The 17970-nt window shown below is 38.6% G+C and overlaps 1 protein-coding gene across 1 annotated transcript in view; it reads left to right on the top strand.

Moving 5' to 3' along the window:
* c5 (complement component 5) overlaps positions 1 to 17970 on the top strand; it is a 95469-nt gene that overhangs the window by 40635 nt on the left and 36864 nt on the right. The window contains exons 15-20 of the mRNA XM_072240668.1: positions 855 to 923; positions 2494 to 2691; positions 5366 to 5456; positions 10106 to 10188; positions 10280 to 10419; positions 11530 to 11760. Of these exons, the coding sequence (XP_072096769.1) occupies positions 855 to 923; positions 2494 to 2691; positions 5366 to 5456; positions 10106 to 10188; positions 10280 to 10419; positions 11530 to 11760 (812 nt within the window). The remainder of the gene's footprint in view (positions 1 to 854; positions 924 to 2493; positions 2692 to 5365; positions 5457 to 10105; positions 10189 to 10279; positions 10420 to 11529; positions 11761 to 17970) is intronic.

The following is a 17970-nucleotide window of genomic DNA, read 5'->3' as shown; positions in this document are numbered from 1 at the left end:
CCCTTTCACATTTTTTTTAAAGTCTGAAGTTGTGAAGTCCAGAGCTTGGAACAATCCTCTAAACAGATTGGAACAGATTTCTTTAAAGTCCTTGTGGCACAAAAAGATGAAAGGATTCTGTGTAAAATGTTTCGAAGTGTGTAAGGTCTGATTTATTTGCTCATAGTGCATTAGGCATTGGAAGCAAGAAAATTTTGCACCTTGGAGATCATGGCTGAAAAGTGCATTGGACCATTGCTTACTGAGCTTTTCCCAGTGCAGAACTTCCTGAGTCTGTAATTGTTATAGGCTCTGAAATTGTTCCTTATAATTGTTGGCAGTAGGATTCACATACCTGGTAGAAGTCAAGGCTAACATTCAGAGACACTTAAATGATATTATAAAACAGAAAAATAAATTATAAAATGCTGTTAATTTAAAAATAGATAAAATCTTAAATATATTTAGAAATGTTACACTGAAGTAAAATACTTCAAAGAATATATTTAATTTCTCCGGGATTGCCTCATGCACTAGCCTAAAATTACCGTTAAATTGAATATGGATATCAATCCTACACTAGATATAACAGCAAGAATAGATTGTACTACTGAACTCATGTGGAGTCAGTCCCACAACAGAGTGTAATAGCAGAGCAGCACAATCTGTCAGTCAGTAAGTTTCTTATTTCTAGATTCACCAGTGTAATTGTCAGAAGTTTCGATGGCTGAAGTCAAAGTTGAGAATGTTGAGTATTACTAATGACATTCATTATTCATATTCTTCCTAACGATCTGACATATTGGTTTACTTGGTATAATTTTATTTGCTAAATAAATGTTTTGGTACTGAAGTTCTGTTTTTAATTTTTACAGAAGCAAAATGTGATGCTATATTGCGAACAAAGCGAAATCTGATGCTGGGGAGTGAAATACGAAAGAAAAGTAAGGTTCTTGTAAAAGGATAAATTAAAACAAACTTTACTTCAGTGATTAAAAATAATTGTCTCTTTCTTTTAGTAAATCTAAATTTTAATTGCCTTCTCTAATGAAGCTACTGATTTATGTTGATATTTAAAAGAATATGCATTGGCAGTCTTCCAAAACCCCATCTCAGCTTTAAAATGATATCTGCTTCCACAATAAGGGAAAAAGCTACATGATCAATTACAACCTTGTAGCCCTCATCCCTACCCCAGTTTTTCAGAGGCTGCTCCTATCTATGCAGGCATGGCAGGACCTAATTCTGACTAAGTTCCTCTCCCTCCTCCCATTCCCACTTGACTTACAATTAGTTTCCAAGTTCTTCCTTTTGAGGGGACCAACAGAACATAAATACATAAACATCTCCCTTCAGGAGGAAACATTTTCCAATTTCATCTGAAGACTTGCCTTTTGTCCTCTTGACTGACCCCTTAAGTAGTTCAACTGTATTGTTCCTATTATGGCATCATCTGTGATAAACTCATTCTTAAAAGATCCTACTAGTCTGCATGTTTCATTGCCTTAATGGTCAGTGCAGAGGAGAGATGAGAATTTTTACCATAGTTTATAATTGAAGACTATTTAAAAGAATAGGATGTCAATGGATAAATCCAGTGGGCAGTTTTATCTGCCTGTCCACTTTCTAATTAAGGGTAGGGTTAAAATAATATTTGTTTTGGAGATTTAGAAAACATTATAAATGTATTTGGAAAAGTTTACTCCAGCAGTTCCAGGTCAAACATCTTCATTCCTTATTCCCGCATCCACATTTTCTCATCCACTATAAACTAAAAGCCTCTTTCTTCTTTTAGACCATAAGACATAGGAGTGGAATTAAGCCGCTCAGTCCACTAAGTTCGTTTTGCCATTCCATCTTGGCTGATGTATTTTCCCTCACAACACCAGTCTCCTCCCTTCTCCCAGTAACCTTTGACATCTTTACTAATCAAGAACCTATCAACCTCCACTTTAAATATACCCAGCAACTTGGCCTTCACATCATCCGTGGCAATGAATTCCACAGATGCACCTTCCTCTGGCTAAAGAAACTCCTCCTCAACTCTGTTCTAAAGTGATGTCCCTGTATTCTGAGGCTGTGCCCTCTTGTCCTAGACTCCCTAGCTATAAGAAATGTCCTCTCCATGTAGTCTCTATCTAGGCCTTTTAATATTCAGTAGGTTTGAATAAGATTCCCTATCATTCTTCTAAACTCCAGCAAGTACAGGCCCAGAACCATCAAACACTCCTCATATGTTAACCCTTTCGTTCCTGCATTTGTTTCATTTCTTTTGCTAGCTCAGCAGTAACAGGGCCTTGTATACATGTGTGTAAGATTAACATTGGCCTTATATGCAAACAGGATCTTCCCAGTGGGAGAATCTCATATAAAATTGGATTGGGTTTCTGTACATTGCCACTTTAATCCTCCTTTGCTGGAATGCGAGATTTAAGTTGGTTAGCTTTATGTGAATTATTTTGGAAATGATGTGATCATGTCAATAATGTTTCAATCATACTTTTATATTTCCAGTTGCCAACTTTACTAATGCCATTGAACAGAAGTGCTGCATAGATGGAATGAGGGACTACCCTCTAAAGCAGTCTTGCACTGTAAGAGCAAGTAGAATCAAGTTACCTGAACCATGCAAACATATATTCTTAGAATGCTGCAATTATGCAGAGGAGCTGAAGTCAAAGTCTTTAGATACTTTGACATTAGGAAGAATGGGTAAGTCTTGGAACCATAAAGATTGTTTTCCCTGCACACCTAGTTAAATTAAGAGATAAGTCACAGATCCTAGTGGTAGGAAATACTTTCTTCAAGATTTTCAAGGTTTATTTAGAAACCAGCAAATAACTAACATGCAGAAAGTAATGCAATGCATTTACAACTGCTGCCAAGGGCTATTTTTGATAAATGATGGGTGTCAACTAGTAATGTCCCTGTCCTGATTAGACAAAGCTTTTACATTGATTGACTGAAAACCTATTGATATCTGTAAACTCTTCCCCATCAAAACAAATTCTCTGCAGTAAAACTTAGATAGTCTACTGATTATTAAGAAATCCTGCCAGTTCAAGATCTGTTTCCCAGGTTCCCTTAAACTCACAGGTGCCCCTTTTAACTCGTGCCTCATTTCTTGTGATTCCTTCAAACGTCACAGGAGCCCCATTTCCAATACTTCTTTAAACTTGCTGCAAACACTGGAAATTTTATTATAGTACTGCACAAACTTACATATAAAAAAAGAATTTAAAATGTATTTAAATGGAAAGCATTCAGTAATCTGGAAATATGTCTTTCTGGAACCACAAAAGACCTTAATGTTACAGGTTAATACAGTTATATTGTATTAATTGTATCTACTTATTTGAGGACAATAACTAAAGAAATGTATCCATCACTCTGAACCAGACACCAATAATTTGGTTGCTATTCCAGAAGCCTCACGCAGCATTTTAGGGCATGTATTCACAGCAAGTTTTTTCACCTTTGCCACTACTATCAAGAGAAAAAACAAGGCACTTTGAAATGCCTCTCTATTTCAAAGTTCAAAGCAAATTTATTATCAAAGTATGTATATATTACCATATACAACCCTGACGTTCATTTTCAGGGAGAAACACAATAGAATCAATGAAAGACCACACCGAACAGGACGGACAAACAACCAAAGTGCAAATATAAATTAAAATAATAATAATAATAATAATAAATAAGCAATAAACACCGATAACATGAGATTACAAGCCCTTGAAAGTGAGTCCATACATTGTGGAAACAGATCAGTGATGGGGTGAATGAAGTTCAGTGAAGGTGCCCCCTCTGGTTTAAGGCCTGATGGTTGAGGGGTAATAACTGTTTCTGTATCTGGTGGTGTGGGTCCTGAGGCTCCTGTACATACAAGGCAGCAGTAAGAAGAGAACATAGTTTAAATAGTGGGTCCTTGATGATGGATGCTGCTTTCCTGCAACAGCAATCAATGGTGGGGTGGGCTTTACCTATATGGACAGGACCACCTCCACTACATATTGTAGGATTCAAGGGCATTTGCGTTTCCATACCAGGACGTGATGCAAACAGTCAGTATACTCTCCACTGCACATCTGTACAAGTTTGTCAAAGTTTTAGATGTCATGCAAAATTTGTAAGCTTCTAAGAAATTTGAGGCACTGCTTTCTTCTTAAAGGCACTTGCATGCTGGACCCAGGACAGATCCTCTGAAATTATAACAATGAAGAATTTCAAGTTACTGACCCTCTTCACCTCCATGGTCCTCCAGTTTCCTCTTCCTGAAGTCGATAGTCAGTTCCTTGGTCTTATTGACATTGAATGAGAGTTTGTTGTTGTGGCACCACTCAACCAGATTTTCAGTCTCCTATATGCTGATTTATCACCACCTTTGATACGGCTACATCAGTAGTATCATCAGCAAACTAATTGGAACTGTGCTTAGCTTCACAGTCATGAGTATAAAGCTAAGTGAGTAGAGCAGGTGCTAAACACACAATCTCATGGTACACCTGTGCTGATGAAGATTGTGGAGACGAAGTTGCCAATCCAAACTGACTGGGGTCTGCAAGTGAGGAAATGAAGGATCCAGTTGCATTAAGAGGTATTGGAAAGATGCAAGAAAGTGATGGTGAGTTGGAGGTATGCTGTGGTTGAAGACATGAAGATAGATAATATTTCAGAAAGTTGAAAGAAAATGCCATTAGGCAGAGAGGCAATGACTGATTTTTTTTTTGTCTTCAGTGAAAGTAGGGAGGTCAACATTAAGAAATAACCATGAATCTAGAGAAGAAAATGAATGTGTAGACTGGGATAAATAGCTATATAGGATGGACTGTAGTTGCAGTCAATGATAAGGATAAGCATGGACATGGGTAAGGATAGTGTGGGAGTGAAAGTTTAAAAACAGAATATTTCTCTGTCATAGGTGTGTATTTATGTTGTAGTGTTCTGTTTTAGTGGAACATAAGACTAGAAAAAGGTACCTTATCTTGTTGAGACATTTTAGGTATCTTGTCAAATATGGTAGATCTGTCCTTTGGTTCCATTTTATTGTTCTTGTTGAATGTATTGTGTTACTATAACACAAAATAAAAATCAATCTTAGCTTTAAAATTGTTAACTGACTGAACACACACAGGCTTTTGAAGGTGCAATTTCCAAGTGTCCTGTGCTTGTTGTGTGCAAAAAAGCTTCCTATTTCATCTTTAAATGAGTGAAGTCCATTTGTTATATATGGAACCATGTTAGTATTCCTTACCCGATTAAATTGTTTTTATTTGATTGTATGTGGGGCTTAGACATCTGAAGAATAATGCTGGTCAGACTTCCAAAATGTAAGTTCTATCTGTTACTCACATTTTTATTACTTGTTTTAATCACAAACCAGAACTGAACAATGCATTTGAATTGGAGGCACCAAAGATCCGTAGTTATTTTCCAGAAAGTTGGCTATGGGAGGTCCATGAAATTTCAGAAAGGTAACTTCTGCAGTACACTTTCTTAATGATATGGTACCACACAAATTATAAGTGTTTTGCTGATGAAAAAACTTATGACATATTTTACATAGACATCACACCAAACATAAATTTAGTATCTTCTCTCAAGATAGGGTGTTTTCAGGTTAGAGTGATTTTTTAAAAAAGCTTTATTTGAAGAAGGAAATCTAAAATTATACTGAATTTTAAATTGTTATGTATCTTTAATTTATCTTGCCTGTCTTCCTTTATAAAGTGTGTTTCTCTTCATTGATGCTCCACCATATGTTTTTCTATTTTCAATCTTTTATCTTATAGCTTCTACCTTCCCTTTTTGACTTCTCTTTCCTTCAACAACTTGTATATCTTTGATCAGGTAACTTTCTGATCTTACATCTGTAGTCAGGAAGATGCTTGAAGCTGTCATTAAGGAAGAAATAGTGAAACATTTAGAAAGGAGGGGTTCTATTAGACAGATGCAGCACAGATTCAGAAAGGGCAGGTCCTGTTTGACAAACTTACTGGAGTTCTTTGAGGATATAATGGGTGCAGTGGATAGAGGGGAACAGGTGGATTTTATATACTTGGATTTCCAGAAGGCGTTCGATAAGGTGCCACACAAGAGACTTATAAATAAGATACAGATTCATGGAGTTGGAGAAAGTGTATTGGCATGGTTAGTGGATTGGTTATCCAATAGAAGGCAAAGAGTTGGTATAATGGGTGTTTCTCCAGTTGGCAGTCAGTGGTGAGTGGGGTGCCACAGGGGTTGGTGCTGGGCCTGCAGCTGTTTACCATTTACATTGATGATTTAGAAGAGGGGACTGAGTGTAGCATAGCAAAATTTGCAGATGATACTAAACTGAGTGGAGAAGCAAATTGTACAGAGGATGTGGAGAGTATGCAGAGGGATATAGATAGGTTAAGTGAGTGGGCCAAGGTCTGGCAGATGGAATACAACGTTGGTAAATGCAAGTTCATCCACTTTGGAAGGAATAATAGAAGAGCAGATTATTATTTAAATGGTGAAAGATTGCAACATGCTGTTGTGCAGAGGGACTTGGGAGGGCTTGTTCATGAATCGCAAAAAAGTTGGCTTGCAGGTACAACAGGTTATTAAGAAGGCAGACGGAATGTTGGCCTTCATTGCTAGAGGGATTGAATTCAGGAGCAGGGAGATCATGCTGCAACTATACAGAGTACTGGCGAGGCCATACCTAGGGTACTGTGTGCAGTTCTGGTCTCCATATTTGAGGAAGGATATACTGGCTTTGGTTTGGAGGCAGTGCAGAGGAGGTTCACCAGGTTGATTCCAGAGATGAAGGGGTTAACCTATGAGGAGAGATTGAGTCGCCTGGGACTGTACTCTCTGGAATTCAGAAGAATGAGAGGGGATCTTATAGAAACATACAAAATTTTGAAAGGGATGGATAAGATAGAAGTAGGAAAGTTGTTTCCATTGGTAGGTGAGACTAGAACTGGAGGACATTGCCTCAAGATTCAGGGGAGAAGATTTAAGACAGAGATGAGGAGAAACTGTTTTTCCCAGAGAGTGGTGAATCTGTGGAATTCTCTGCCCAGGGAAGCAGTTGAGGCTTCTTCACTAGATAAGATACAGTTAGATAGATTTTTACATAGTAGGGGAATTAAGGGTTATGGGGAAAAGGCAGGTAGTTGGAGCTGAGTTTACGGACAGATCAGCCATGATCTTATTGAATGGCAGGGCAGGCTCGATGGGCTGGATGGCCTACTCCTGCTCCTATTTCTTATGTTCTTGTGTTCTCTAATGTACTCTTTCACCTTGTTTCTTGCTGCCTAATGAACAGGAAACGACTGACAGGTTGCAAGAGACCACAGTTGTTCACTGATAAATGTGAAGAGAAATATGAAAAAAACAAAGCTTTTTTGTCTAGTGTGCATTATGGTGTCATCATTTTATTTCTGTCACAATGCATCTGAGAACAAATATCAAGCTCAGTCAGAAAATAGCCTTTGTTTTCAACATAACATCGAAAGGAAATGTACATGCTAAAATTTAAATGAAAAATTTACCGCGCAGGCAACAGAGACCTCAGTTCTATAGCACAACCTAGAAAATTGTCCATTTCTGAGAATAGGTAAGTGGAAAGATAAACCTATTCTATTCATATAGAAGCATTCTACATAAAAACTGATGTACTGGAAAAATATTCAGCAGGTTAAGAAGCATCTATGGAAAGAAGATCAGTTAATCTTTCAGATTTGAAACAGGTAGTGCCTATCCTGCTAAATATTTCCAGTATTTTCTGTTTTTATTTCATATTTTCAACATTTACATTTTTTTAAAATTTTACAATAATTCTGTATGCCTTGTTTGAAATAAACTCTAGCAACACATACAAAATGCTGACCCAAAATACCGACTGTACTGTTTTCCTAGATGCTGCCTGGCCTGCTGAGCTCCTCCAGCATTTTGTGTGTGTTGCTCTGATTTCCAGCATCTGCAGATTTTCTCTTGTTTGTGATTGAAATAAACTCTCTTAATTTTGACATACAAATTGCCTTTATTGTAGAAGAACTTTTTCAATTCGATAGTTCATCTCTACCCAAGATGATGTGATCAATGCGTAACATCAAGTACATTACATTAATACTACATGAGCAATAGACTTGTCCACTTCATGTCACAATTAAGACTATTTCATTCAATACAGGATAACTATACAAATTATCTGCAGCCAAATTCCTAAAAACCTAGCAGATCGGATTTTTGACAGGGTGGAATGTAGACAATAATATTATGGAAGTTCAAATAGTGTTTTTTAAATATAACTTGTGCATCATATTCCAAAATATAAAGGTTGATATGCTGTAGGTGTGTAATTTTAATTTTTAAAGGGCATCTGTTTAATTAATTTATTGCATTTGTTTACATCAGTGAAAATTTCTTCAAGAGTTACTTTTCTCATGAACTTTTCTGATGTTTTAATGTCTATTTGAAATCTAAATGATATCATTATATTATATTTATTCAATCATCCATTCACAATATAAAGACATATGATGCAGCTTTTATGGTTGAAAAATGCAAATACAGGGAATGACACACATTACTCTGTTTGAGTGGTGGAATCAAATTTCCAGTTAATTCTTAGGCTGTCTAACATTTTATTACATATTTGAAATTTGAAAAATAAAATATATATGGTACTGTGTAAAAGTCTTAGGCACAGATATATAGCTGGACTGCCCAAGACTTTTGCACAGTACTTACTGTATTTGTCAATGTGAACCGGACAGCGAGTTTGTAAATCTGACAGGAGGAAAGGGTGTTGGGAATGGCAAGGGTGGGGTGTGGGACTAGTGGCAGAGAAGGAGTGCTGGAGTGGGGGAAGGCACTGGTGTAGACACACCCGGCCCTGAGACACCAGGCAAGGTCATTTGATTCCAAACAATTGGTTTATTGATCATTACAGAATGTCGCTCTAGTGTTTCCTACTCCCTCCCCTCTCCTTTCCCACTTTCCCAACCCTAATTCCCCTCTCACTGTCCCTTTCCCACTCTCAATCTACAATAGAGACCCATGTCAAAATCAGGTATACCAATATTCACATATATCATAAAATTTGTTTTTTTTTCCACAGCAGTAGTGCAGTGTAATACATAAAGTGACCTCAGTACTGTGCCATATATATGAGCCAAAGACTTTTGCACAGTACTGTGCATAAAAAGATATGCATCAGAACTAGCTAATGAAGACATTCCTGTGTAATAATGCAAGATGGATAACCTGAGTAAACTATGTCAGATATAAACAAATAAAAATTACAATCTTGTGTCTTTTTTAATGTTTTGTTGAATCCCGGAAGTTTTAGCTATTGAGTTGCTATTTTCCAATGGCTGGGCTCAGAGCATCAGGTACAATACTTGTCAAAGAATAACGCAGTTAAACATTCATCTGAAGAGTTTTACAACTTTGAGCTAGTACCAACAATCTGTAAAGTCTTGAAGCAGATGAAGCAGGCAGTTTTCAGTCCTAATTATGTAAAACATGGATGGTTGGTAACAACATATTGTATGTTTAAAAAAAAGATCTAGTGTTTTCTTGGTGTATATGATGAATAAACTCTTTGTTTTGAAATGTTGGTAATAATCGATACCTATACCCAGCTGGAAGCTCAAGAAGAGTTTATTTGTCATACTGTATGCACTTACAATCTCAGTTCTTTTACCACAGGTATCCATAGTAAGTACTAGACTTGATGAAATGAAAATGAATTCAACATTTGAATAACAACATTCATTTAAAAGAAATTTTATTTATTTCTTTAATCCCTTTTTGTTCACTAATTTGTTAAGGTGTAATTGTCAAATATAAAGTAAATTTAAGAAAAACAGCAGAAACTTCAAAATAATATTCTACAGATTTGCTTGGTATTCTTCAAATAATCTGTCTGTATTCACAAATAAAATATTTGTTCTCTATCTATCCATCTACCCCCATAGATAGATATTTAATTTACTTCTCAATATTCTAGATTTTAGATGATTACGCAATAAACTAGATTGATAAATTCATGGATTTATGCTGTTTCCATATATAGTGAATACACAATTCAGACTTTATAAATACTGTACATTGATAGTGCTTTTTGTGCTCTAATGTTTAGTTCAGGTATTAAGGAGCTGATCAAAATTTTGCCTGATTCACTGACTACTTGGGAAGTGCAAGGAGTTGGAATGTCTAAGGCTGGTAGGTTAACAACTGGACAATTTTAGAGGTTGTCAATATTAAGTACCTTATTCAATTTAACCAAAATGCTTGATTCTTCTCTTTTATGCAGGTGTATGTGTTGCTGAACCAATAAAGATGACAGTTTATCAAGATGTGATTCTAAAAGCAAAAATACCTTATTCTGTTGTGCGAGGGGAACAAGTTCAACTAGGAGCCTCTGTGTATAATTATAAGTCGGAGAGCATATTGGTACATCTTAAATGTTCATCATTTTTTCATGACTTCTTTATTAGGAAAATACAGTACTATGCTATTGGCTATATGTTGAGAGGAGTCTGACAGCACAGGCTTAGTCCCTCCCTTACTTTGCTTAAGTAAATTCATTTTTCATCCAAGTGTTCATTTAAAGTTCAAGATGAAAACAAAGATCTTAGTATCTTAATAACAGTGCTAGGTAAATGGATCACACAGCCAGGCCAGGGCTGGTGGTGGAAGCAGATACAATATGATATTCAACAGGTTTTTAGCTAGATGAGTGAACATGCAGGGAGTGGAAGGATATGAATCGTGTTCAGGCAGAAGTAATTAGATAATTTGGCATCCTGCTTGGCACAGATGTCATGGATCTCTATTCTGTGCTGTATTTTTTCTATGTTCTAATATAAAGTTGCATAAATATGCCCTAAAGAATGTGGCATTGATTGTTCATATAACTGAAATAAAACAGTCCTATGGAGTTCAAAATTTAGTTTGACTAAAATCAATGTAATTTTGTGCACATCTTTATATTGGAAGCAATTTAGAGAAGGTTTGCTGGACTGAAAAATAGATGGCATAGTTTACTTACGAGAAAATATTGGTCAGCCTTGCTTATATAGAAATCTGATTAAAACATTTGAGGTCCTGAAGAGAGTTAATATACTGGACATAGAGAGGGTATTTCCTATTATTGAAGTAAGAAAACTGTGATTACTGTTTAAAAATAAGGTGAGATGGATTTTCTTTCTCACACAGATGATTGTGAATCTTTGGAACCTTTCCTCAAAGTGTAAACAAAGTCTTTATATATTTTTAAGGGAAAGGTGGATAGATTATTGATAGGCAAATAGTTGAAAGATTACTATAGTAAGCTATAATGTGGAGTTGAGGTTACAGTCAAATCAGCTACAATCATATTGAATAAAGGGTCATGGACTACTCCTGTACCTAATTAAGGTGGTGTGTATTTGCACCTACATTGCACACAATACACATTATGGAAGTTGAAGTTGGAATTTTGCCTTATAGGTGACAATGATACCAGTTAAGTGCATGAGTATTCCTCTCTCCAGCAACTAATTAACATTGTTTTGTTTAAAGGTTTGTGTACAAATGAGTACAGAAGAGGGAACGTGTTTATTCAAAGGTTCTCGTACAAGTGCTGAAGGAAAACAGAAAACTGCTTGCCAAAGGAAAACCTTGGAAGGTTTTTCAGCACTCCCATTCACATTCACTATATTGCCCCTGAAAATAGGTGTCCACAGCATAAATTTCACACTGAATACTGAATATACTATAAATGAAGTTACAGTGCTTAAGTTGCGTGTGGTGGTATGTAACTACTTTTCAATTTATTATCTTCTTTCTAAAAAAAAGGAAGTAACATAAAAGGACAAATTTAAATTAAACTGTGAATCCTGTTTATGACATTACACAAATGGAAAATAGAGACTGAAAATGTTAGTATTTGTCGTAGTAAATCTAAAGTGGTACAAATGAAGGTTCATTCAGTTTATTTCAAGAGTCACTAAGCTGCGCAGGACAGACCACCAAAATGATTTCTGCTAGGACAACAATAGGACCAAATAGATTGAAATTTTGATCACTAACTGCACTGTAAATAAGTATGTGTGGAATTCTGTGAAGCCAATTGTATACATTGTAAAACTTGTCCAGACTTCTGGCAGAAGTAGGACCAAATGGCCATAAGACTTTGGAGCAGAATTACTGTACAGTAAATGCACTAAATGGTACCATTAGATTGAAAAGAATTCCCAAGCATATCACAGACTGAAATTAAAGTAACTGGTGGTGTGAAACAGCTGAGAGCAATTTCAAAGTTTCTGCAGAAATTAAATTTTATAAAAATGAAAGTTATTAGGAAAATGGATGTAATGAACAGATTGAGGAATGAATCATAGTGTTAAAAGAGGAGTAAAGACTCAAAGGGATTTTAAAACTGCTGTTTTCAGGAGATATTGGGCAGAAATTCAATCTCATAACTCTTAAATGAACTGGGATGCTTGTTGAAAATTGACTTAACCAGGGATGGAATAATTATATAATTATTCCACCCTTAATTATTAATATAATAATTATAATTTTTAACTTTACTGGTTCCATCCTTGGTTAAGTCAATTTTTAACAAGCATCCCAGTTCATTTAAGAGTTGTGTGATTGAATTTCTGCCCAATATCTCCTGGAAACAGTAGTTTTAAAATCCCTTTGCGTCTTTACAGTACTTAGTTTTTACTATTCTAGTTTTATCTGATACCATCCTGTTTAAAGGGCCAACTCTCAAACTGCATTTTTTGCCTTCTCTGATTTTCTACAGCCTTCAGTACAGCATAATGCAGCATGGATAGAGCAGTGGATGATTGGCAGGAAGCAAAGAGTGGGAATTGTCATGGTCCGGTCTGTGAAGTCTGCATTCCGGTTTATGGTCTGGTCCATTGATCCGTATTCCAGGTTTTCCAGTTTTCCCTTGTCCTGTTGTGTGCCTTAATTGAGGCACATGATTCTGATTTTGGGCTGGCTACATAAATAGCTCCTGGGTTCAGCTTCAGTTGCTGGACTGTTCCCTTCACCTTCCTCCTAAAGCCTCTGCATGAAGCCTTGCCTGCAACCTCACCTATGTCCTTGTCTGTATCACTGTCAAGTTCTACTGCTGGAGCAAGACCAGAGCCTTGCTGTGTCTAGATAAGGAACTATCTATTGTTGTTTGGAACTGTCTCTGTGTCCACGCCTTTGCTAGGTAGGTCCGGCTGTTTGCCGCTACCTTGTGTTGGGAACCGTCTCTGTGTCCACGCATTCGCTAGGTAGGTCTGGCTGTTTGCCGCTACCTTGTGTTAGGAACTGTCTCTCTGTGTTGTGTGTATGAGTTCCAGCCGTATGTCCTGTTCCCAAGGAGGGATCCTGGCTCTGTGTTCCATGTTCCTGTTTCCCTCGACCAAGGCTCTGTGTTCCTGTCTCCCTTGACCAAGTTAAGGCTTTGTGTTCTCTTCCTTTCCATGTACCTCACCCAGCCTAGTACTGGGGTTCCCTCGTCCTGTCCAGGGGTCTCTCATCCTGTCCAAGCCACATCCAAGAACCTCGTCCTGTCCAAGTCAAGGCTTTGTGTTTCTGTCATAAGGGGGTGCTGGGAGCGGGCCCAAATGCAAGACACAGACCCTGAAGTACTAGTCCAGGCTCCTTGTTCCTAGTTTCTTGTCAGGGTTCCGTGTTTCTTGTCCATGTCCTAGCCCAGGCCCTACATCCTAGTCTCGTCCAGGGCCTGTGTCAATGTCCAGCGTCCTTTCTTCCCCACTTCCCTTGCTTTTTTGACACTTCAAGTCCTGTTCCTAGTACTTCAGGGTCTGTGTCTCACATTTGGGTCTGCTCCCAGTGCCCCCTTATGACAGGAATAAAGGGAGCCTTTTCTGATTAGCTGCAGGTGACTAGTGTTCCACAGGGATCTGTGTTGGGATCACTTCTTCTTATGTTATATTTCAGTGATTCAGATGACAGAATTGATGGCTTTGTGGTCATGTTTGCGGACAATGCAAAGATAGGTGGAGGAATAGATAGTGTTGAAGAAGTAGGGAGGCTATAGAAGGACTTTGACAGATTAGGAGAATGGACAAAGAAGTGGCAGATGGAAAACAGAGTCAGGAAGTGTATGGTTATGCATTTTGTAGATGAAATAAAAGTGTAGACTTTTTTTTAAATGGAGAGAAAAGTAAAAAATCTGAGATGCAAAGGGACTTGGGAGTCCTTGTGCAGGATTCCCTAAAGCTTAATCTGCAGGTTGAGTTGGTGGTGAGGAAGGCAAATGCAATGTTAGCATTCATTTTGAAAGGACTAGAATTTAACAGCATGAATGTAATGTTGAAGCATTATAAAGCGCTAGTAAGGCCTCCCCTGGAGAATTGCGAGCAGTTTTGGGCCCCTTATCTAAGAAAGGATGTGCTGACATTGGAGAAGGTTCATGAGAATGATTCCAGGAATGAAATACGAGGAGCAGTTGATGGCTCTGGGCCCTTATTCACTGGAGTTCAGAAGAATGAGGGGGATCTCATTGAAACCTATTGAATATTGAAAACGCAAACACAAGGAAATCTGCAGATGCTAGAATTTCAAGCAACACACATAAAAATTGCTGGTGAATGCAGCAGGCCAGGCAGCATCTCTAGGAAGAGGTACAGTCGTCGTTTCAGGCCGAGACCCTTCATCAGGACTAACTGAAAGAAGAGATAGTAAGAGATTTGAGAGGGGGAGGGGAGATCCAAAATGATAGGAGGAGACAGGAGGGGAGGGGTGGATCTAAGAGCTGGAGAAGGGAGAGGATCATGGGAGGGGAAGCCTGAGGAGAAAGAGAATGGGGGAGGGGAGCCTGGAGGATGGAGAGCAGGCAAGGAGTTATAGTGAGAGGGACAGAGGGAGAAAAAATAGAGAGAGAAATAAAGGGGAAAAAATAAAAAATTAAAAATATATTAATTAAATAAATAAGGGATGGGGTGTGAAGGGGAGGAGGGGCATTAACAGAAGTTAGAGAAGTCAACATTCATGCCATCAGGTTGGAGGTTACCTAGATGGAATATAAGGTGTTGATCCTCCAACCTGAGTGTGGCTTCATCTTGACAGTAGAGGAGGCCGTGGATAGACATATCAGAATAGGAATGGGATGTGGAATTAAAATGTGTGGCCACTGAGAGATCTTGCTTTCTCTGGCGGACAGAGTGTAGGTGTTCAGCGAAATGGTCTCCCAGCCTGCGTCGGGTCACGCCAATATATAGAAGGCCGCACCGGGAGCACTGGACACAGTATATCACCCCAGCTGACTCACAGGTGAAGTGTCGCCTCACCTGGAAGGACTGTCTGGGGTCCTGAATGGTGGTGAGGGAGGAAGTGTAAGGGCATGTGTAGCACTTGTTCTGCTTACAAGGATAAGTGCCGGGAGGGAGATCGGTGGGAAGGGATGGGGGGGATGAATGGACAAGGGAGTCGGGTAGGGAACGATCCCTGTGGAAAGCAGGGGAGGGGGAGGGAAAGATGTGCTTAGTGGTGGGATCCTGTTGGAGGTGGCGGAAGTTACGGAGAATAATATGTTGGATCCGGAGGCTGGTGGGGTGGTAGGTGAGGACAAGGGGAACCCTATTCCTAGTGGGGTGGCGGCAGGATGGGGTGAGAGCAGATGTGCGTGAAATGGGGGAGATGCGTTTGAGAGCAGAGTTGATGGTGGAGGAAGGGAAGCCCTTTTCTTTAAAAATGGAGGACATCTCCTTCATCCTGGAATGAAAAGCCTCATCCTGAGAGCAGATGCAGCGGAGACGGAGGAATTGCGAGAAGGGGATGGCATTTTTGCAAGAGACAGGGTGAGAAGAGGAATAGTCCAGGTAGCTGTGAGAGTCCATAGGCTTATAGTACACAATGTCCCATCTCCCCTTCGTACCCCATCCATTATTTATTTAATTTTTATTATTATTAATTTTCTTCCTTTTCTCTCTCTCTCTCCTTTTTCTTCCTCTGTCCCTCTCACTATACTCCTTGCCCATCCTCTGGGCTTCCTCCCTCCCCCTTTCTTTCTCCCTAGGCCTCCCGTCCCATGATCCTCTCATATCTCTTTTGCCAATCAATTTTCCAGCTCTTAGCTCCATTCCTTCCCCCTCCTGTCTTCTATCATTTCGGATCTCCCCTCCCCCTCCTACTTTCAAATCTCTTACTACCTCTTCTTTCAGTTATCCTGACAAAGGGTCTTGGCCCGAAACGTCGACTGTACCTCTTCCTATAGATGCTGCCTGGCCTGCTGCATTCACCAGCAATTTTTATGTGTGTTGCTTGAATGTTGAAAAGCCTTGGGAGAGTGGATGTGGAGAGGATGTTTCCTCTGGTAGGGGAGTCTAGGACCAGAGGGGACAGACTCAGAATAGATGGATAAACATTTAGAATGGAGATAAAGAGGAATTTCTTTAGCCAGAGAGAAATTCTGTGGAATTCATTCCCACAGGAGGCTGTGAAGGCCAAGTCATGGACATATTTAAGGCAGAGGTAGATAGATTCTTGATTATTCAGGGCATGAAGGGATATGGGAGGAATGCAGGAGATTGGGGCTGAGAGGGAAATGTATCTGCCATAATGAAATGGCGAACAGACTTCGATGGGCCAAATGGACTAATTCTACTCCTGTATCTTATGGTCTTATTAAGACTATATGTTCCTTATTACTTTGTCTGTGGTGCTGCAGTTACACTGTTCACCGTTGGCTTCCTTGCTTTAAGATCTTTCCAGCCTTCAATCGCTTCCCTCCAGCACTTCTCGTAGTTGGCTGCTTGCAGATACTTTAGAGACTCTTCCAAACCCTGTTCTTAAGGATCGAAGACTTCATCTACCTTCTGTTCATACCAGAGGTGGAGTGGGCACAGGCAATTGCCAGGATTGCTAACTTTTCCGGCATAGGTTTCGGAACGACATGAAAACAGTCTCCTTGGCAAAACTTTTGTCCGGATTGCCTGGCAATAGCATGAAGGGCTACTTAATTAGAACTTGCTGGGCTGCATTCTAATAACTGTGAGGATTAACAATACACCAATAAATGATGGCTGAAATTGGTAATATCAATTTCAGAGCATCATTACCCGAAGAAAACTGACAATACTGTTCTGTGAATCATTCAGTTGAAAGCTTTGTTCTTTATGTGATTTTCACAAACAGTATTAGAGTAGTTTGCAATACTATTAAATAACAATGAAACAGGGCAAAGTACTTTCTTGCCGCAGATATCAATAGAGATTGGCAGGAATTATGGCATTAGTGGAACAGGATTTTATTCAGGATTTGTTGTGAGTGACTAAATTTTGAATGTATAGGAGCTTATGCAAAGTGGTTCTTGAAGGAGAGGGCTTAAAATTGGTAATATTTGAAAAGTCTAAAGTTAAAAAAAAAATGGGTGCAAAATTAAATGGCATTAAGGATTGAGGATGGGTTAGGCATTCAGTGATTTTGGAGCCTAAGTCAGTGAAAGAATCTGAATTTTCAAGTCAGGAGTGAGTTGCCAATGGTGCTATCTCATTAAATCAATAAATTCAGTCTGTATTGATTTTTGAAGCTCAGATCTTTGCTACATCGCACCATTAATTTAACTATTTAACTTCTTGAGGTGTTGTGGAACTATTGTAAAAGATTTTAAAGCTTCTAAGTTCATGAGTGCATTTCAGAAAACCTATAGGCCAGGTGTACCCAACCTGGGGTCCGCAGACCCTTGGTTACTGGTAGAGGTCCATGGCATAACAAAGATTGGGAAGTCCTGCTATAGATTAATGTGTTAATCATTTTCATAAAGTTTAGCTGTAGTTGCACACTGACACAGACTGTCACCATGACAAACTGACCATTAATTGTAACTAGTTTGATGAGATTTACAAATGTCAATATAGGAACTCATGTTAATACAATGAAGTTGAAAAAGTAGGTTTGGAAACAGGGTCAGATATACATTTACACATCATAGTGCATTGTCCTTGTTTTATACCTAGACATATCTCTATCTGATAACATTGAATATTG

The sequence above is a fragment of the Mobula birostris genome, chromosome 22, assembly GCF_030028105.1.
Source record: "Mobula birostris isolate sMobBir1 chromosome 22, sMobBir1.hap1, whole genome shotgun sequence".
Lineage (NCBI taxonomy): Eukaryota > Metazoa > Chordata > Chondrichthyes > Myliobatiformes > Myliobatidae > Mobula > Mobula birostris.
The sequence above is the reverse complement of the archived record's forward strand: the minus strand, read 5'-3'. Positions and strand labels throughout refer to the sequence as shown.